We start from the raw sequence: 19707 nt of genomic DNA, 5'->3' as shown, positions 1-19707 counted from the left end.
TAGGTGGGTTGATCTCTGGTCCTGAGAGGGAGCAGAGGCAGGCGTGGCCTGGAGGAAAGGCGATAAGGACGAGGCTTGGGGACCACCGTGAGCAGCTGCGCTGGTGAGTGGTGGGTGGAAGGAAGTGGATCCAAGCAGAGGTTTGGGCGCCCATGGTTGGTGACGCAGGAGAAGGAGCAGAGAGGTTCCAGGACCCAGAGCCTTGCAGGCAGCATAGCAATCCAGGACCTGGGATGCTGATTAATCTGTTTCTTCGTCAGGTGCTGGATGGACAAGAGGGACAAGTCCAGGGCAGCGGCCGCTGGTCGCCCGCCCGCTTCTCGCCCTCCCGGCCTTCCAATCCCCAAGCCCGCAGGGTCTCCACGACCCCCTCCTCCAGTAACCAGCGCGGCTCTCCGAGTTCTGGGAGCAGCAGCAGCCGCAGGGCGAGGGCCCCTGGCAGAGCGAACTGGGGGCATCCGGGGAGCCGCTCTCCCGGAGGTTACTCCCCAGGTGGGACCAACGCGGAGCGCTGGGACGGGCCCCCGGAGCCCAGGTACTTCAGCCTCTTTCCCTGATTCTGACCCTATCTTGCCTCCCCTCCTCTGAGGCACCAGCTTTTCCTTGATTTCTGGGGCACCTGCATTGACTCGGCCTTCTCCCCACAGCCTCCAGGCCCCCAGCAGCTGGGAGAGGGGAGCGGGCCCCTGCCAGGACCCCAGGCTCAGGCTGTATCTCTAGCCCCGGGCATGCCAGCGCGCCCACCAGGTAACACACCCGCCCCCACCCCCCAGTCCCTTAGGCAAGGGTTAGTGTCTCCATCTGGAAGCCTTTAATTAAAGTGTGTGGGAGCACTTGCTGATCACTGGGCGTAAGTTGGTGAAAGCTGTTATTGGCTGGCAGAGAGCATATGCCCCATTTTACAGATGGGGAAATGTAGACTTGGGAGAGGAAATAGGAGCTGGAGCTCTGCCCTGATCGCAGGCCCTCCTGTCCCCAGACCAGGCCTTCTTGGGCAGAAGGGGCCCCGTCCCCCAGCTGAGGAACCTGCAGCCAGAGGAAAAGCCACAGATTCACCCAGAAGGAGCACCCTGAGTACTGGGGCACGGAGAGGTATGTGACCTGGGGGAGGAACCAGCGGGGTTCCTGAGCTGTGAAGTATTGGTGACCTTCGGCCTTCTGTTTTGTCCCCAGACTCTTCTGGGTCCACCCCAGCCATCCCCTCCCCGGTCAATTCCCGTCGGCCCCGGGCTGCGGGCGCTGAGGTGGGTGTCCCTCGGGCAGCTCCAAGTGCCCGGCTCCGGCCCCCGATGACTGAGGCTTCCAGGAAGTCAGTGAGCAGCGCCCCAGAGCGCAGCGCGGCGGAGCCGAGCCCTGCCTCCAGGAGGCGACCCAGCGCCGGCGGGAGCCTCCAGAGGCCAACCTCACGTCCACTGGGCTCTAGCGTCACCCCTGTATCCTCCCCAGTCCGCTCTGGAGCCTCCCCGGCTGGAGCACCCCGGGCTCTTGTTCAGCCCAAGTCGAAAGGACTGCAGACTCTTCGCGCCCCGCAGGCCACATCCCCCAGGAAGGGCGCAGCCCCAGTGAGGGGCCTTTCTCCTCCTCTGGCCACATCCTCTCTACCTTGTCCTACCGCACCGCCTCCACGGTGTCCAACCACTCCCTGTCGGGACGCGCTCCCTCCTTCTCCACCGACCACGCCCCCTTCCCAGGCCCTCAGCCGGCCTTTGACCACGCCCCATCCACTAGCCCCTCCCTCTCCGGCTCCGCCCTCTCTGCTGACCCTCCCCTCTCGGCCGGCCACACCTCCTTTGCAGGCTCCACCCACACACCTGGGTACATCCTTTCCGGAGGGGTCCGCCTCTCCCTTGGCCATGGCCCCTCTTCTGGCATCAGTCCCTCCATCAGTTTCACCTGCTCTGCATAGTGTACTCCCCACCGAGGCGTCTTTGACTTTACCTCCTTTTCCAGCTCTCCCCTCTCCCTTAGCCACACCGCCTTCCGCAGGTCCTCTACCACCAGCCGCTGCCCCCCTACAAGCCCCTCTGTCTCAGGCAGCATCTGTGAGGAACTTGCCCTCTCCCCTAGCCACACCCCCTCCTCAGGCTCCTTCCACTCTGGCCACGCCCCCTCCGCAGGCCAGTCCTATGTCTCCACCTCTTCAGGCTACGCCCTATACACTGGACACGCCTCCCACACCCCCTCCACAGGCCACACCCTCTCAGACCACACTCTCTCTTCAGGGTCCTCCCCGTTCAGAGTCTCCCTCTCCCCTGGTCAGGCCCCTGCTACAGACTCCACCTCCTCTGGCTACTTCCCTTCGACAGGCCGCTCCTATACAGTCCCCATCTCTAGCCTCACCACCTCTGCGGGCGACCCCTCCTCCGCTGGCCGTGCCTCATCCGCACTCTCCACCTTCTCTGACCACGCCTCCTGTACAGGCCACTCCCCCTCATCAGAGCCTGCCTCCTCTGCTGGCTCCACCTTCTCTGGCCTCACCTCCTTTGCAGGCCCTACCCTCTCCTCCCCTTGCTTCATCTCTGCATGATCCTCCCTCTCTTCGGGCTCAGCCCCCACAGAGGGGTCTACCTTCTCTGGCCTCGTCTCCTCTTCAGGCCCCCCCTTTTCCCCCTGCTTCACCCCCTCTGCAAGACTCTTCCTCTCCCCTGGCCACACCTCCTCCGCGGGCTCTACCTTCTCTGAGCACGCCCCCTTTACAGGCCACTCCTCCTCCAAGCCTGCCTCCTCTGCAGGCTCCACCTTCTCTGGCCTTGCCCCCTCTTCAGGCCCCTCCTTCTCCCCCTGCTTCACCCCCTCTGCAAGACTCTCCATCTCCCCTGGCCACACTCCCTCCGCGGGATCCTTCTTCTTTGAGCACACCCCCTTTACAGGCCACTCTTCCTCTGAGTCTGCCTCCTCTGCAGGCTCCACCTTCTCTGGCCTCTCTCCCAATGCAGGGGGGACCCTCTCCCTCTGCTTCATCCCCTCTGCAAGACCCTCCCTCTTCTCTGATCACGCCCCCACCACGTGCTCCACCTTCCCTGGCATTGCCGACTTTGCAGACCCCTCCCTCTCCCCCTGCCTCACCTCCTCTGCAGGCCCCACGCCGCCCTCCAACCCCGGGTCCCGATGCCCCCATCTCGGGCCCACGGCTGACCCTGGCGCTGGCCCCAGGCCCACCGCCGCCGCCGTCGCGCAGCCCGTCTAGTACGCTGAGTGGCCCGGACCTGGCGGGCCACAGCAGCAGCGCCACTAGCACGCCCGAGGAGCTGCGCGGCTACGACAGTGGGCCTGAGGGCGGCGCCGCAGCCTCTCCGCCTGCCGATGCCGAGCTCGCCGCCTGCCACCCTGCAGCTTGGAGCCGAGGTTCGGCTCCGCCTCTTGCCATCCGCAGCACCCCAGGTAGGCAGTCCTCCGGACTCTGCGGAGCAGTAGAAGGGGTGAGGTCTGGGATGTGAGAGGGCGGGGTCGGAGGCGAGGCTCGGGGGCAAGACAGTTGGGTCTGAGGGCGGAGCTGAAGGGAGGGGCGGAGTCTCGTGGCGGGGGTGGGGCTTCCCGCTCTTCCTGAGCATCCCGGCTCCTCTCCCCGCAGGAGCGCCCCTGCCTTGGTCTCCTGCATCCGGGTCGGGCTCTGCTGATGGCTTGTGCACCATCTATGAGGCTGAAGGTCCCGAGTCGGCGAGCCCCGCCACGGACGCACTGGATCCCGGGCCCGGGCCCGGCGCGGGCGGTGGGAAGGCGGCGGCCGGAGCTGCGGCTAGTGCGGCCTCTCGTGGCGCGAAGCCGGCGCGCTTGGGAGAGCTGCCGCTGGGGGCGCTGCAGGCGAGCGTCGTGCAGCACCTGCTGAGCCGGACGCTGCTGCTAGCTGCGACAGAGGAGGCCGCGGGAGGCAGCGGTGGTCCAGGTGGCGCCGGGGGTGGCGGCAGCGCGGGGGGAGCCCGCACTGCGCTGAGCGACGCCGAACTGGGCCGCTGGGCCGAACTGTTGTCGCCGCTGGACGAGTCCCGCGCCAGCATCACCTCAGTCACTAGCTTCTCCCCAGATGACGTGGCTTCCCCGCAGGGTGACTGGACCGTGGTAGAGGTGGAGACCTTCCACTGAGCCCGACCCTGTCCCCGCCCGCCCACCCCACCCCTGCCTTAGGTTCGCCCCTCTGGTTACACCTCAAAGGTCTTAGATCTCTTCCTCCCTTCCTCCAGGAGTCCGGCTTCCCGTGGATTGGTCTCAGTCCCTTTAGAGCCCTAGAATTTTGGTCTTGACTTGCGACCCAACACCTTTGGCCAAGGCCCTCTCCTTGAGCCCCTCGCCTTTGGCCTAGAACGCGTTCCTGCACCCCTCGAGCCCCGTCCCTCCCTCGGCCTAGGCTCTTCCCGGTGTCCAGTGTATTGTCTACCGCGCGCAGCAATAAAGTGGAGACTGAGGTCTGTTTACTTTCTCCTTCGCGGTCGCGGGCTGGGGGCTTACCAGGTGCATCCGACAGCAGAGCGGCACGAGGGGCCAGGTGGGCCATGCTGGAGGCTGTGCACAGCATTTTTAGCTCTGGTTGAAGGCTTTCCCCAAAGTTCCTCCACTGAGGGTAGGAGTGTGCAAGGAGGAGCTGTGGTGGGATCAGGAGATGCTGAGTCCCTGTGGTCTAGCACCGTGCACCTATCCGCGTGCGTGAATGTAGGCATTCTTATGCCTGACTTCTTATGGAAATACCAAGTGCAGGTGGGGCTGCCTGACCAAGTGAATGAACGAGGTATGCCCGGTGTGGCCAGCTGACCAAGCTCTTCTCACACTCTGCTGCAGGAGCAGGCACTCCTTGGGGGGTCGGGGAAGACACAGGGAGGGACTGCTTGGATCTCAGGAGAGGGCGCAAGCCACTTCCTGAGGTTCTTCCTCACAGTGTGCACCCCTTTACTTTCCATGCCCTGGGTTGTCAGAGGGAGACAGGAGAGGCCTGAGACTGATGGCCATCTCGGGTCCCTCCAGGGCCTCCCAAGAGCTGCTCACCAAGGAGGCTGCAGTGCAAAAGGCAGGCCCGCAGTTGAACCCTGGGCTTGGAAAGGGGAGTCACTGCCTCCTGGGCGGACCACGCTGAGGAGCCTGCAGGGAAGGAGCAGTCTCTCCAAGGCTGATGGGCGATCTAGGCATCCTTCTGTTGCCCACTCCTCTCCAGGTGCCCTCACCATGCCCCTCTGTGCCAGCCTTCCAGCCATGGGCCTTGCCTTTCATCCCAACTTAGGGTGTCCCCCCTAAGCCCTCTAGCCAGGCATCCTTGCCTGTGCACCAGTGTCATGGGTCCTCACCAGAGCCAACCACTGCCTTTGCTTGTCTCCCCAAGTCAGAATTCCTTGCCCTTCCTCCCACAGTCCAGTCATCCTGACTCTAGCTCCTTTAAGCCACAGCCCAGGCCCTCCTTTTTCCCAAGTACCTGTGCAGGAAATGGACCCCCTAGGCCTTTCCTCCCCATGGGTGTCCTGCTTTACACCCAAAATGATGGTGGCCCGAGGGGAACCACAATCTTCAGGACAGGTAGAAGGACAGAGAGATGACCCTATGTGGGGTTATCTCTCTGCCCATAGACCCAGTCCCTGAAGCTGGGTTCCTGCTGGTCCCCACCCCAGAAACAACTGCCTCCCAACCTAGGATCTGAAGAGAAATTGGCCCAGTCTTGATGGGATACTGTCACCTACATCCCTGGGAGCCAATCGGTTAAGTTGACAAACTACAGAGGTTTCTTTTCTAAGCTGGGCCCTGGTGAGGACCTGGGTGTCCTTGTTTTCAGATGCTGAGACAAGCCTGAGCTGACTCATGACATGTTGGGTAGCTGAGACCCCAAGACCAGCCCTCGAGAGGGAGCAGGGCAGAGCCCCAGTTCTCCCAACTTTATGCCCCATTCTGGGAGCTAACCGGGTGGAGTTACTCAGTGGGAGCAGGAGAGGCAGGCAGCAACAGTCGAGGTCTCAGTGTTCAAACTGTGTGGTGGGGATGGTGATGGACCCACAGGAGCTGTGGCGTGAGAGGGGCTCAGCTGTCCTGGTGCATGACAGGTGTCCTGCTTGCTGCTCTGCAGGTATCATGCAGCAGAGTGGGGTACGCTTTGTGGGCCCACACTGGGCATAGAGGCCAGGGCCAGGCTGGTATCTGGATGGACCATTAAATGTCTCCCCCAGGAAGCCTTCCTTGCCATCCCTGGATCTGACTCCCTGCAGTAGCTGGGACTACACCTCAGCTCCGTGGGCAACCCTACAAAGGACCCGCCTCTCTGGGTCTTCTTTCCTTAGGGCAGTACCCACCGCTGGCTCAGTTTTGTCTCTGTGCTGACCCCCAAGACTGTAGTCCCTCTGATGGTGCCCCTCTCACCTAAGCCCTCCATGGCTCCCCAGTACCCTCATTTCACAGTGCAAAGTCTTTCTTCTCCTGACTTGAAAACCCCCTTCCCAATCTGGCCATGGCCACTTTCTCCTGTTCTTTCTTCACAGATCTCACGTGTCTCCTGCTGATCCCGCCACATCTCACCCTTATGCTTCTGCCCTTGGAGATGCACCCACCCCCATGTCCTCCAAGAAACCTTCTTTGATCTCCCTACACATTCATCTAGGCACTCACCACTCTTAGCGCAAGCTTATCCGCACCCCCCACCAATGTCTGTCTCCTTCACTGCACTTGGGACCCCTCAGAACCAGGCTCAGAGCAGAAAATCCCGAAAGCCTCAGGAAGTACATGCCAAATGGAGGAAACTAGATCCTGAATCCTCCTGAGGCCCCTATCCCAAGCCCCTTCATTCTCCATGACTCTCAGGGGAGGCCCTGGCTGAATTGCCCTGGTGGGAAATCATGGCCCACTCTCCCCATGTCCAGAGCCATCCTCCTGAAAATGCCTGCTCTAAGGGTGCATCTGCAGGCTGGACGTCCCAGGTCCTTGGTGACCTGTTCCTCCAATACCAACCTATCTCTTCCTACCCCCACACTTAATGTTCACACGCACAGTGTGAACTTTGCTCTTCCACGCTGCACCCCGTCCTGGGCAGCCTCTTTGGGCCCCTGCTGGCCTGCTGTGACCTGTACCCCTGTTTCTCTTAGACAGTGGGCGGCTCCTAAGGGCATAGACAGCCTCCTCCCCTCCCTACTGCTTCACAAAGGGCCAGGGACCCCCAGACCTACCCCGCTCAGTGCCCCTTGTCATGACTGTGTAAATACACTTTATTTTTCATCTTTCCCGCCTGGGCATGTGGAGTGTGAACAGGCAGTGTGCAAAATGGTGGTGGGCAGTGCGAGGGGCATGTGGGTGAGCCCCTGGGATGCCCACCCTGGTCCCCAGACTGTAACACTGAGTGGGCGACCGGGAAGGGGGGACTGACATGGATCCCCACCCCAGGAAGCGCCAGGGGGACTGTTTGTGATGCTGTTCTAGGCTCCAGGAGCACCGAGAAGGTCAGCCCGGGGGTCAGGAGGTCCCGGGGGGTCGGGTCTGGGGGCATCGTTGGACTTTGGCACCGTTCTTGGCTCTGACTCAGCAGAGACCACGGGACCACTGTGAGCAGGTGGTAGGGGGGGCACTCAGCCAGGAGGCCTCCTCCCCTGGGGCTGGAGGGTGGGGCAAGGGATACAGAGGAGGAAGGGAATTGTAGGCTGGGGACCCCCTGGAGAGGAGGCTAGCCTGTGCGGGGAGCCCCCCTCCCTCCGTCACTGGCCAAGCTGAGGTGATGGGACTGCCACAGAGGAAGAGGTGGGGTGCTGGGGAGGGGGAGGTCTCTCCACTTCCTTACAGCTGCTCTGGCCCCCAGGAAGCAGTGACAGATACTGCCCAGGCCCTGGCTGGTTCCAGCTGGCCACTCACACCCTGGCAGCCCTGCACTCAGTAGGGGGACTTTGGTTTCTGTTGCAGGGGCCACAATGCCTGCTCCAGGCAGGGAAGCCCCGCCTGGCCATTGTCTCCAGAGGCCAAAGGTCCCCAGGGCCTGCATGGGTGGTAAAGTCCGGCCTACAGGGGCACCTTCCTCCTCAGGTCTGCCCCAGAGCCTGGGCCCTTCCCAGCAGGGCCGCTCTTGTCCCACGAGGAGGCCGGCTAGGAAGGAGAGCTTCTGTTGGTGCAGTCCTGGGACCCTTGGGTCCTCCTGGCCCTGGCTGTTAAGAGGGGCAGAACTTCCAGATAAATGGGCCGAGAGGGGAACGGACCAAGATGGGTAAACACTGCTAGGGAGAGTGGGCCTGCCAGGGCACTGTGAGGATCCCCAGCCTCCGGCCCTACCCTCTGTGCCTGGCTGCGCGCTGGGCCTGGCCCTCTGGGTGGGTGAAACCGCAGAGGGCTGGAGTCTGTGAAGAGCTGGCGCCGACGCAGGTGCGGGCTGGCGGCGGCCCCCACCCCCCACCCCCTGGCTCCGAGCACGCGGGGCACGGCCTCAGTTGTCCAGGCCCTGGCTGTAGGGCGCGGCCAGCTCGTCGGCGTCGCTGTCGGAGCTGCCCTCACTGTCCTTGGCCGGCCGCTCCAGCCGGCGGAAGAAGCGCGCGTCGCGTGGGGACAGCGGGTAGAGCGCGTCCTGCAGCGCGGCGCCCACGCCCACGCCGAGCAGCTCCTCGTCGGACGACGGCAGCGAGTCCTCGTCCAGGTGCCGCGCCAGGCCCAGCCCGTCGAAGGCCAGCGGGTCCTCAAAGGGCGGCGGACCCTTCAGCAGCCGCACCTGGGGCGGGGGGTTGGGGTGGGTGGGACCCGCGCGCTGGAGGCGTGCATCGATGTCCCCAAGGACCGAGTCTGGCCGCCGGGCCCCCCTCCTCTCCCGCTCCCCGAAGCGCCGACGCCTGGCCCATCAGTGGCCGCGGCCACCGGGGCTCTCACGCCTCTCCCGCGCTCACCTCGGCCTTCAGCTCCTCGATCTGGTCCTTGAGCTCGCGGATGTACTGCGACGAGTCCGAGTGGTTCAGCTGGCCCTGGATGCGGCCCTCCTCTCTCTGAGGGCGGGCCGTGCCAGTCAGCACGGGGTCCGGTCCCGGAGCCAGTCCGCGGCGCGCCCCCCCTCGCCTCACCGCTCACCTGGATCTCCAGCTCCGCGATGCGCTGCCGCATCTCGGCCACCGCCGCCATGCTGTCCGCCTCCCGCAGGCGCACGGCCATCACCTCCTCCTTGCTCTGGGGGCGGGGGTGGGGGAAAAGGGGTCAATGGGCGCGGCAGGGCTTAGGGGATGGGGGGAGTGGGGGTGCGGGCACCTTGCACTCGGCCTCCGCCTGCTTGCGGCGGCTCTCGCTGAGCTGCGTCTGCAGCCCCTTGTTCTGCGCCGCCAGGTACTGCAGCTTCTCCTGCAGCGCCGCGCGCTCAGCCTCCACACGGTTCAGCAGGTTGCGGTGGATGTGGTCCTGGGGGCGGATGCGCGGGGGTCACGGACTTGCCGAGGGCCCGACCCCGGGCGCCGGGTTCCCTCCCCGGGCCGGCCTCGGCCCACCTGCGTCTCGAGCTCCACCACGCGCTGCCGCAGCTCTCGACCCTCGGCCAGCGCCTGGGCCTCGCGCAGCCGCACGCTCATCAGCTCGTCCTGCAGCTCGCCCAGGACCAGCTTCCGCGGGGACTCCTTCCAGCGGCCACCGCGGGATAGGTGGGCCTGCGGGGAGAGGTCGGCAGTCGGTCTGTGCCGGGGGCCCCGAGGCCGCATCGACCGCCTGGAACGAGGCCCGCCCTCACCTGCCAGGTGTCCGAGAGTTCCTGCAGCTGCAGCTTCAGCTCCCGCGCCGAGGCCACGGCCTCACCCTCCCGAACCTTGAGCGCCTTCAGCTCCTCCTGAAGCCGAGCCACGTTGTTCTCATCGGGAAGCGAGCTGTTCCTCTGTGGGGAGAGGAGCGCTCAGAGCCCAGAGGAACTGCGGCCACGTGGCCCTGCCTGCAGGCCTCACTCCCCGCCCCCCTCTCCTCTGGGCTTCACCATTGGCGGCCGGGCTGGGAGAAGGTGCACCCTGGACGCCCGGATGCCCAGCGAAGGAGGACGAGCCCCCAGGGGAGGAGACCCCACCCTCGCAGACCCGGCTAGAAATCCTGGTCTGTAAAGCCGCTGTAGTAACAGCACCTGCTCTCTCGGGGGGTGGGGGGGGTGGTCCAGGGCAACCCCCACACCACACATGGTTGTTAATAATACCAAGAGGGCGGGAGGCCAGGTGTTCCTCACCTGGAAGTCTGAGATCCTCGCCCTCCCAGCCCAGACCTGGCCCAACAGAAGCTGAGCAGATGGCAGGTGTGGGCACTGTCTCCTTGGGGGCAGAGGGCGGGCCTAGGCCCTATCCTGGTCTCTCAAGGGCTCAGTGATGAGAGATTTGTGCTCCAGCCTCTTGGACCAAAAGCCATCTCGCTGCAGGAGGTTCTCCCTGCCCCTTGTCTGGGAGTTGGGGGGAGGGTGGTGGAACTTCTGGGCCCACATTTCCCTCTGATGTAGAGAGGGGAGAGGAAAGCCCAATCTGGGTGGTGGGTCTGTTAGGGACTGTGAGGCCGATGGCCCCATGCAAGGCTGTGGCAGAGACACCCCACCTAGGAGGACACCCCAAACTGCAGCTTGAAGCTGTGAGGCCGCGGCTTCCGCTAGTGGGTGAGTGCTGCCCTCTGGTGGCCAGGGCATTTCCCTTCTGGCGGCTCAGGGCAATTGAGACAATCACCATGGTGGAAGAACTGGGAAGGGACCAAGAGGCCTGGTCCCCCCAAGAGGCCTGCAGCAACCTGAAGGGCTGCAGGTGGGAGAAGGCGGTCCCCTGGGTGGTGGGGCTGTGGAGGGGGGCAGCCTTCACGGGCCTGCGCCTTCCCTTCACCCTGGAGCTCGGGGCCTGAGGGGGTCGTACACAGGCAGGATGGGCTGTCCCGGAGGCCCGGGGCGGCTGCTGTGCTACTGGCCTGGTGCGCGGTATGTGAGGGCAGGCGTGCCTCTCATGGAGTCGTGGTGTGTGTGTGTGTGTGTGTAGTCGTGGTGTGTGTGTGTGTGTGTGTGTGTGTGTGGAGTCGTGGTGTGTGTGTGTGTGTCTGTGTGTTGTGTCCAGAGCCGGCCCTCAGGTCCCTGGGGCTGCCCCTGACAGCGAGGGCGCCCTCACTGCCCCATCTCCAGGGTGCCCCCGGCGGCCACCCAGTCGCACCTTCTCCATGTCCAGAACCTTGTCCTGCATCTCCCGAAGGGCCCCCAGGGTCTCAGTCTCCCGAAGCCGTGACTGCTCCAGCTCCGTCTCCAGATGGGCCACAAAGTCCTCGGTGAGGCGCGGGTTATCCTGGGGGCAGGCAGAGGGTGGTGCTGGGCGACAGGCTGCAACCGGAGGTGGGCAGCCTTCCTGCCAGCCAGGTGAGGGCCCAGGCCTGGTCCCACCTCCTCCATCCCCAGGGCCAGGAGCAGGGCTTAGGTTGTGGGTGGAGAGGGGGGCAAGGAGAAAGTCCAGATCCCCTGGAGGGGCAGAACACCACGGGGGCCCTGATGCTTTGTCTTGGGGTCCTAGGGACACCACACATGGCCTCAGGAGCCCCCTGAGGGACACCAGTGCCTGGTTCACAGGATCATTGGGGGGAGTATGCAGAGCGAGTTCTCCGGGTGCTGCTTCCTACTGTGTGGTCTGTGGCCTGACAGCACTGTGGGGGAAAGAGTTGGCTGAGACCACTTTCTTGGTCGGTGTCCACGGGCTTCTCAGAGGTACCTGGGGGTCCCAGGGGTGATGGGTGGGCCCCATACAGAAGACCTCGACAGTGAGGGAGGAAGCGCTTGGGGTCAAAGCACAGCCTGCATCTTGCTGCCTGGGTGGCCTGGCAGGGCAGTTCTCTGGCAAGTTGCCCCAGCCACCCTGCTCCTCAGCTGCCCCACCCCCCGTTTCCCCACTGACCAGGTCTTTATGGGGCCCTCCTGCCTAACTGCCCAGGTCTGCTCGCTACCCTTGACCACTGGAGGTCTCTGAAGTCCAGGAGTGTGGGTGGCTCTCTCTCGGCCCAGATGGGCTCTGGGCCCCGTGGCAGCTCTGCCCGGCTGCATCTCTTCCAGGGGCCCCACCGGCATCTTCCACACTCCCCCCTTGCCTCCCTCTGCCTTGCAGCGACCTCCCTGCCTCACCAGCTCTGCAGCAGGCCTAAGGGCAGGAGCCCAGAGGGGGCAGGTGACTGTCTCTCCAACTGGCCTGACGGAGGGCGTTGTGCCATGGGTAGGGTTAGCCCAGCCTCAGCTTCCCCACTGGCCTGGCTGCTTCAGAGCCAGGGAGGGCTACAGCATGTGAACTTGGCCGGAAGGTGGGTGTGGGTAAGCAATAGCGAAGTTCTGCCCCTCTGTCCCCAGGAGCAGAGGGTCAACACGTAAGGAAGGGATTCTCCTCAGCCAATGACCATTCCTTCTCTTCACTGTTTCTCAAGCACCCTGTGGTTTCTCCACATCAGGGAGCCTCACCTCACTGCTAGGCCCTGCTGGTTCAGCCTTGGGGTGTGGGGAGCTGACAGCACCCTTCCCTGCCCCTCGGGGCCTGTGCTCAGGCATACTTGCTGAGTTTGGAGGCCACAGCTGCCAGTGGGTTACCCCATCAGGAAGGCAGCTGCTGGGTGTGGCTGGAGGAGAGTTCTGGAAGTCCTCTCTGGGAGAAGTAGACTCTGCCATGCTTCAGCCCATGGGCCCTCCACCACCCACCCGAGTTCATGACTCCACAACAGACTTGGGCTGCCCCCACCTCATTCCCAACCCATCAGATCAGGCTGGTGGGCACGGACCAGACCCTCTTCTGAGGGCAAGGTGTTGGGCACTGGAGAGGGTTACCCTCCCTTGTCCCAGCTCCTACCATGCATGGCTGCCTACCCATCCCCTGAGGAAGCCCTGAAACAGCTCCCCAGCCGAGTGTATGATTAACCTCTCTAACTCCCAAAACTTTATTGCCTTTCATGTGCCACCCTTCTCTTGAGTTTCAAAAAAAATGGTGGGCTGAAACCAACAGGACCCCATGGGCCCTCCTGCATACAAAAGCCCTTCCGTGTCCCTGTTTCTTGCTTGTAGAAAAAGGCTGTAGTCTCCAAGGCCTCCACTGAGTTCTCGATAGCAGCCTCAGGCAGTAAATGATGAGAACCATAGAGTCCCAGGACGCCTAGGTCCTCCTGAGGGAGTAGAGATAACTACTTGGCATGGGTCTTTGACTTCTTCTGCAGAAACTAAGAGCCCCAGCCAGGTGGAGCATGGTGACTACACACTGACCACCAGCACCAGACCCCAGACTGGTTGTAGCCAGAGGGTTGATGATGACTGAGGTTCCCTAAACATCACCCTGTTTCCTCACCACCAACCAATCAGAAGAAGGTCCACGACCTGACCCTGCATCCTAGGACCCTCTCCCCTGGCACTGCGTTTAAAAAAACCCACCTAGGGACTTCCCTAGGGGCCCAGTGGCTAAGACTCCACACTCCCAACGCAGGGGGCCTGGGTTTGAGCCCTGGTTGGGGAACCAGATCCCACATTTCACAACTAGGAGTTCACATGCTGCAACTAGAGATTCCACGTGCCGCAGTGAAGATAGAAGGTCCCAAGTGCCACAACCAAGACCTGATTCAGCCAGATAAATAAATGAAAGTACTAAAAAATCCCCTGCCTAAAAGCCATCAGGGACGTTCTGGGTTCTTTTGAGCATGAGCTGCCCTTTCTCCTTATTTGCAAAAGATGCTGTAGTTTCCTTCACCACAACCCGTGTTGGTAGCTGGTTTTGCTGCATGTCAGATGAGTGGACCTGGGTTTGGTTTGATAACAGTTCAACGGCCCTTCAGACCCTGGGGAGACATCAAGGCTTCCCCAAGGAATCACAGCTCTATCAGCGGAGGGTGGGGTCCCTGCAGGGACAGCTGGTTCCCAGGTGCCCTTGTGTTGGGGGGAGGAGGGGAGGCTGACTGTCTTGCCCTCAGTGTGGTAATGTGGTAGGCCAGACACCTCACTAGGGGGTGGGAAACGGAAACCACAGGACCCCCCTGGGTGTGGGGCTGGGGGAGACTCTGGGTCACTGGTCCCCCAGGAAGGAACAGGAGGGCCAGGGGCTAAGGCAGGGCTGACTGGGGCCAGGTGCCCCAGAGCCCTGCAGGCAGCCAGGCGCCGGGCGTGGCCTGGGGCCCTGCCCACCGGCCTGGTACCTGCTGCTCCTGCAGCTGCCGGATGGTGCTCTGCGCCTTCTGCAGGTCTTCGGCCGCCGAGCTGCACTGCTGCCGCACCACAGCCAGTTCCCGCTTGATGACGTAGTTCTCCTCCGCCTCCTGTGCGCGCGTCACCTGCCCCTGAGGACAGCGAGGATGGGGTGCCGTGACTCTACGCTCATACCCCCTGCTGTGCCTGGGGCCCGCCTGGGGGAAGGCTCAGAGAGGGTGGAGGCGGGGTGGGAGGAGAAGGACCTTCCACACTCAGAGCCTGGGATGGGGTGCCCCGTGGGGCCCGGGGATTGGGGGGGGGAGGCGCAGGCAGGAACAGGAACCAGGAGGAACCTGGAGGAACAGACCGACCCGGGGCCCAGGCTCTCGCGTGCAGCCTCTGTCCCGGTGAGGAGAAATAAGTCCTTGTCCACAGGGTGGACAGCACAGCAGAGGCCAGGATCTGCCAGGGATGACGGGGATCTGGGGACAGCCGAGGGCCCAGAGGTTCAGGATGGGCTCCTGGGGGCCAGGATGGGGGGTACACCTCTCCCCCAACCTTCTTCAGTCCTGGGCCCCCAGACTTCCACCTGCCCAAGACTAAGACTTCCCAGCCTCATCCCCTCAACCCCCAATTTAGGCCCCCCATTCCAGGCTCAGAGCCACCAGGTGGTGAGGCAGAAGCTTCCAGAGAAAGCCATTCAAGATGAGGCAGCAGCAAAAGCAGGCGAGTGAGAGAAGAGGACAGGCCTTGCAGGTCAGAGCAGAGAAGAGCGTGAGGGGCCATAAGGGGTAGGGGAGTGTGTGTGTGTGTGTCTGTGTCTGTGTTGGGGTGGCTCAGCTGTGCAGACACCAACCAGGGCCTGTTGCTGATGTAGCCTCAGGGTCCCCACCCTTATCCCTATCAGTGGAAACCTGTGCATTGTGTGCACACTCACACGCGCCCACAGGCATCAGGCCTTCACACACATGCTCTCTCCCCCAGAGGGAAGTCTCCGTCTCCTGGAGAAGCGGTCCCCAGCCGCCCCCATGCATAGCGCCAGGTCTGCTCCTCCCCCCTCCTCCCCCGAGGGATGGCAGCGGCCAGGGCAGAGGCATCTGGTGGTCATGTGTGGGCACCGGGAAGAAGTGGGAGAGGGAGAGGAAAAGCTACAGTACCTGTATTAACCTATCAGCCAGAGCAGCGCTCTCCTACCCGGCGGAGGGGTTCCGAGCGACAGGGGGAGGAGGCAGAGCGGAAGGCGCAGGGACAGGAGAGGGGAGACAGACAAGAACCACATGTCACTAACGCGGTGGGCTACCTCTAGAAGCGGGAGAGAGGAGTGAGACCGGAGAACCAGAGAACCAGCAGGAGAGGGCCAGGAGGAAGACCAAAGCCAGAGTGAGCTCTGTCCTGGGGTGGAGTCTGTGTGAGTGGGGGGGGCAGGGTCACCCATGGGCGCTGCGGGGCTGGGGCCTTGCGTGAGGAGGGTTGTGGGGGGCAGCCCTGGGCCCCGTGAGTGCAGTTTTAATTTGGAGGCAGAACAAGACTCAAGGCTTTGGGGCAAGGACAAATTCCACCTGTGGTCAGTAGTAAGTCAAGAGAGACTGAGTGGGGAGCTGGAAGTTGAGATGCCCCGTCTCTACTCCTGTATTTAAAAATGGGTTGGGGGCAAGGGTCAAGGCTGTGGCACCCCCTCCATGGTGCATGGCCACCCTCTCCTTTCTTTTGTCAGAGCAGCCCACACCCAGGCAGCCCGGGAGGGCGCCGGACCCAAATGGATTTCTGTTTGCAGTAAATGGGGTTATAACTCAGTCCCCCTTCAGGCAAAGCTTCCCCTCAGTCCCCAATTTACACAGCAGCCCAAGTCTCAGGGAAACACATGGTGGGGCCCGTGGGATTTATGCCATGGGGTTTAAGGGGGGGTCGCGCCTGGGGCAGGAGGCTGGCTGGCCGGCCCTCTGGCTGCTAGGTCCTGCTCAGGACTGTGAGGGTTTGGTGCCACAGGCTGGCGGCTGCACCCCTCACCTTCTCCAAGGTCTCGATCCGCTGCTTCAGGAGCCGGTTCTCCGTCCGAAGCCTCTGTAGTTGGGGGAAGGGGGGGGGGAGTGTGTCAGAGCCCCGTGTCCTGCTCCTGTGCACCCAGAAGTCTGTCCCCTTGGGGTCAGGCCATCTTCGGGCAGGAGGGTGCCAGCGTCTAATGGTCCAAGTTGGTGATTCCAGAAAACAGTCAAGGCCAATTCCCATCTGGAATGGCCCACTAGCTATTTAAAACCAAACCAAACCAAACCAAATCTTGGTTCAGGAAAACCAATGTGATGGCTTGGGTGGATATGCATTGTGTGAGGGGGTATGTCAGGGATGGAGCGGGTATGAGGGGGCACTTAGCACCCATGTCCTCCTGTAGAGTTGAGTTGGGCCTGTCAAGGGCAGAGCCTTCTGCGTTTCGGGGGAAGCTGCTGGCAGACAGTCCCCACCCTTCACGGCTTGGATTTGAGTCCCAAGGCTTAGAGGACAGACTCTGAGTCTAGGTCCAGGAAAGGAAAGGGGTCTTGTGGAACATGCGTGCTGTTGATGACTACATTTCTGTGTCCCTTTGAGAACCAGCTGTGCCCGACAGTTGTCACTGTGTCCCCCACACCCCCCACTAATTTTCGAGGCAGTCTTCCTTCCTGCCGCCTTCCATGCTCTGCTTGTGGTTTTGGTGGGGTACTTGTGGTTTTAGGTTTCCCCACAGCCTTCTGGGAAGCAGGGGAGGTTGACATCCGCCTCGCCCCTAGTTTCTACCCCCCGGGCCCTTTAAGCAGTGGGTACAGAAATCATTTCCATCAGCAGGTCAACAAGAGTCCGGCTTCCCTGTGTATCACACAAGACATTCTTCCAGGGAGAAGAAGGTGATGGAAACATGCAAAACACACCCAGGAAGCAGCTATGGTCAGAGAGGATCACAGACTTGACTGATGGGCGCTGACTCATGTCAAGAGAAACTAAGTCAGAGGCGGGCAGGGTCTTGCTGGAGGCTCCTGGCTTGCCAGAGTCGGAGCTGTTGCAGGCCTGGGTTTCTGTCCATCATAGGGATACAGAACCAGAGTCCTGAACCCTGACCCCTGGATAGTTCTGTCCACTTTCTGGTCTCAACGCACAGATGGCCAAGCTCAGCCATCCTTGGAGGAGCTGGGTGTGCTGACCAACACCTCGCCTCGCTCCTCTTCCTCCCAGGGGAAAACCAGATAGGGTGTGAACAAGGACTGTGGAGGCCTACATACTAATCACAGTACTGAAAAATTTTTTGTTTCGTATTTTTGATACTTTGATATCCTGCCACCTTACTAATCCCAGAGACACTGCTGCTCCTAGGACCAGTTAATTCCTAGGGAGAGTAGACAACATGCCTGCTGGTCTGCCTTTTACACCCTAACCGGTCACACCTCTGCCTACCCCCCTTACCTCTCACACACCAAACCATTATTTCTCATGCCCTCAATTGTCCCAGGACAGGTGGTGACCACTCCTGTAGCCCAGAGCCCTGGAAATTATTCAAACCAGTCAATCTTGACTCTCTTGAACCTGCCTACACACGCTCTTGAACCCTCACCCACCCCTTCCCATGGAAATCCCAGCAAGGGCTCTGGCCCAGGCTTTTCTCCTGCCCTGCGCAGATGCTTCCCCACGTGACCCCGCACACACAGCAGAGGTGTGCCCCTCTGGGAACTCTGAGTAACAAACTCTCCTTCTAAAGGCGGTTGTCTGTGTTTGTCACCTCGCTGTACGTGATGAAAACAAATCCCAGGTTTGCTTTAAAACAGTCAAAAGGTGAAAGGGTACAGGGCAGGGACAAGGGAGAAGGCATCTGTCCTGCTCTGCCCTTGGCGGTGCTCAGGCCTGTCTTGTGGGAAATTTCCAGGCTGGGCATGTGGTCTGAGGGTCTGCTGCATCCCTCCCTACTGCTGAGCCCTCCTGGCCACCAGGTGAGAGCAGGCCCTTGTCTGCATGAGCAAGACACATGTACATGTTTGGACTGGTGCATCAGTAATGCTGCCATTCCTGAGAAAGGGAGATGCTTAAAAGTTCAGCACACAAAACTGGTTCTCAGAAAACCTCCCAACAGGGCCAGGACAATAAGGTCCTCTTTCCCCACTCAGATATGGGCAGCGTGTGACCTGGATTCTAACCTAGGTTCTGTTTCTGTCTTTCGAGAGGAAGTTGGGATGATGGTGGTGGTTCATAATAATAACTTGAACAGGAGAGCAAGTGTCATCCCATTGTGCAGAAGGGCCACTGAGGCTCAGAGAGGTGAATTCACGTTCCTGGCAGGCCACCCAGCTGGTTTGTAGTAGAGCTGAGATTTGAACTCTGGTCTGTGGGACTCCAGGCCTAGGCACTGTGGGACTCTGTCCCTGAAGAAGACAGAGCCAGGCTGTGTTGGGGTTTGCATCTGTGTCTGTCCCCCACCCCCACTGGACTGGGGGCCCTCAGTCTCTGCCGTGACTCTGGCATCCAGTAGGTGCCTGGTAGATGCCTGTGGAGAGATAACCAAGATCACATCTGGAGGGTTGAAAGCAGAGGGAAGGAGATGGAAGGGAGTCTGTGTGTAGAGGCTCTGTGTGCCCAGGAAAGCCCCTCTGATATTGTGATCTACCAGGAATATGTATTTGGTCTTCATCTCTGGTGCCGGCACAGCACTCCTAAAACCCTGGGAATTTTCTTAGAAAGGAATCAAGGTGTCACTTATGTTAATGAGGTGACTTTTGGAAATCCCCCAGGTCACCTAAGCAAGGGGCTGGTAGCCAGGTGACCAGATCCTGTGATGAGAGGTTTGGAACTTTCTGCCTGACCTCAGGGAAGGGAGAGGGCTAAGAGTCGAATCTTTGTGCACAGGGAACTGTCCACCTGTTAAACTGTGTCCCCAGTTTAGGGGGTGGGGGTGGCCCTTGCTCTCACGCGGCCTGGTGGTGAGTGAAAGGGCAGCTGGGCCAAGGGATCACCCTCGTGGCTATGGGACGTCCTGGTGTGTGGCCCATGCTGGGTGGGGCCACCCTCATCGAGGGGGCTCCCGGAGCATTCTGCCCCAGCCCGACCTGTCTCCACCTAAACTCACCTTGATCTCAATCTGCTCCTCCATCTCCTTGCTCTTCATGGCCGCGTACTCCTTCTCCAGCCTGCAGAGAGACGGGAGGGCCGATGTGCTCACTGTCCCACCCTCAGAGACCCCCTTACTGCCCGCACCGTGGATGCCTGCTACTGACCTCTTCATTTTCTTGGGGTTGTACTTGACCTGGTAAGCCTTGAGGATCAGCTTATCGGGACAGCTGTCGAACTGATGGGGGATCACCCTCTGGAAGTACTGTGGAGACATGGGTGGTCACTGACGTGTGGGCCCTGACCACCTGGGACCACCCGAGCCCCTGGGAGGCCCTGCTTCCCTGGAGGAGGGGCCTGGGCATGCCAGAAGTGTCAGCCAGAGCCCGCTGGCCTGGGGCCTCGCATGGCCCGGCCCCCTGTGGGCGCTCCATCAGTGTATGTGGATCGAGTGAGCGAGTATGAGAAGCAGGAATCGTGAGAAGGAGCTGCCTGTGGCCAGGACTTCTGTCTACAGGAGAAGTAGGCTTCGGGAGCTCCTGAGGGGGAAGGCCGGGGTGCGGTCTAAGAAGAGGGGCCTTCATGGGGGGAAGGGGAGCCATGCC

The 19707-nt window shown here is 61.6% G+C and overlaps 2 protein-coding genes across 4 annotated transcripts in view; one reads left to right on the top strand and one right to left on the bottom strand.

The window, feature by feature from the left end:
* The first annotated feature begins 267 nt into the window (after positions 1 to 267).
* Positions 268 to 4170, top strand: PRR36 (proline rich 36). Its single transcript, XM_065933048.1, has 5 exons — positions 268 to 535; positions 648 to 747; positions 980 to 1092; positions 1174 to 3381; positions 3572 to 4170. The coding sequence occupies exons 1-5, from the start codon at positions 268 to 270 to the stop codon at positions 4078 to 4080; spliced, it is 3198 nt and encodes a 1065-aa protein (XP_065789120.1). The 3' UTR covers positions 4081 to 4170.
* Positions 4171 to 7158: 2988 nt separating this feature from the next.
* Positions 7159 to 19707, bottom strand: part of EVI5L (ecotropic viral integration site 5 like) — a 32252-nt gene continuing 19703 nt past the window's right edge. For 2 of the 3 annotated variants that reach the window (XM_065917876.1, XM_065917877.1), the window contains exons 9-20: positions 19270 to 19367; positions 19122 to 19182; positions 16052 to 16105; positions 15202 to 15234; positions 14053 to 14193; positions 11064 to 11192; positions 9638 to 9778; positions 9402 to 9557; positions 9169 to 9315; positions 8995 to 9090; positions 8817 to 8912; positions 7159 to 8644 (exon numbers count right to left, since the gene is read on the bottom strand). In XM_065917876.1, the coding sequence (XP_065773948.1) occupies positions 8366 to 8644; positions 8817 to 8912; positions 8995 to 9090; positions 9169 to 9315; positions 9402 to 9557; positions 9638 to 9778; positions 11064 to 11192; positions 14053 to 14193; positions 15202 to 15234; positions 16052 to 16105; positions 19122 to 19182; positions 19270 to 19367 (1431 nt within the window). In that variant the 3' untranslated portion in view covers positions 7159 to 8365. The remainder of the gene's footprint in view (positions 8645 to 8816; positions 8913 to 8994; positions 9091 to 9168; positions 9316 to 9401; positions 9558 to 9637; positions 9779 to 11063; positions 11193 to 14052; positions 14194 to 15201; positions 15235 to 16051; positions 16106 to 19121; positions 19183 to 19269; positions 19368 to 19707) is intronic. The other variant, XM_065917878.1, reaches the window with a different exon arrangement.

Source organism: Muntiacus reevesi, chromosome 1 (genome assembly GCF_963930625.1).
Source record: "Muntiacus reevesi chromosome 1, mMunRee1.1, whole genome shotgun sequence".
Lineage (NCBI taxonomy): Eukaryota > Metazoa > Chordata > Mammalia > Artiodactyla > Cervidae > Muntiacus > Muntiacus reevesi.
This window is presented reverse-complemented; position numbering and strand designations above follow the sequence as displayed.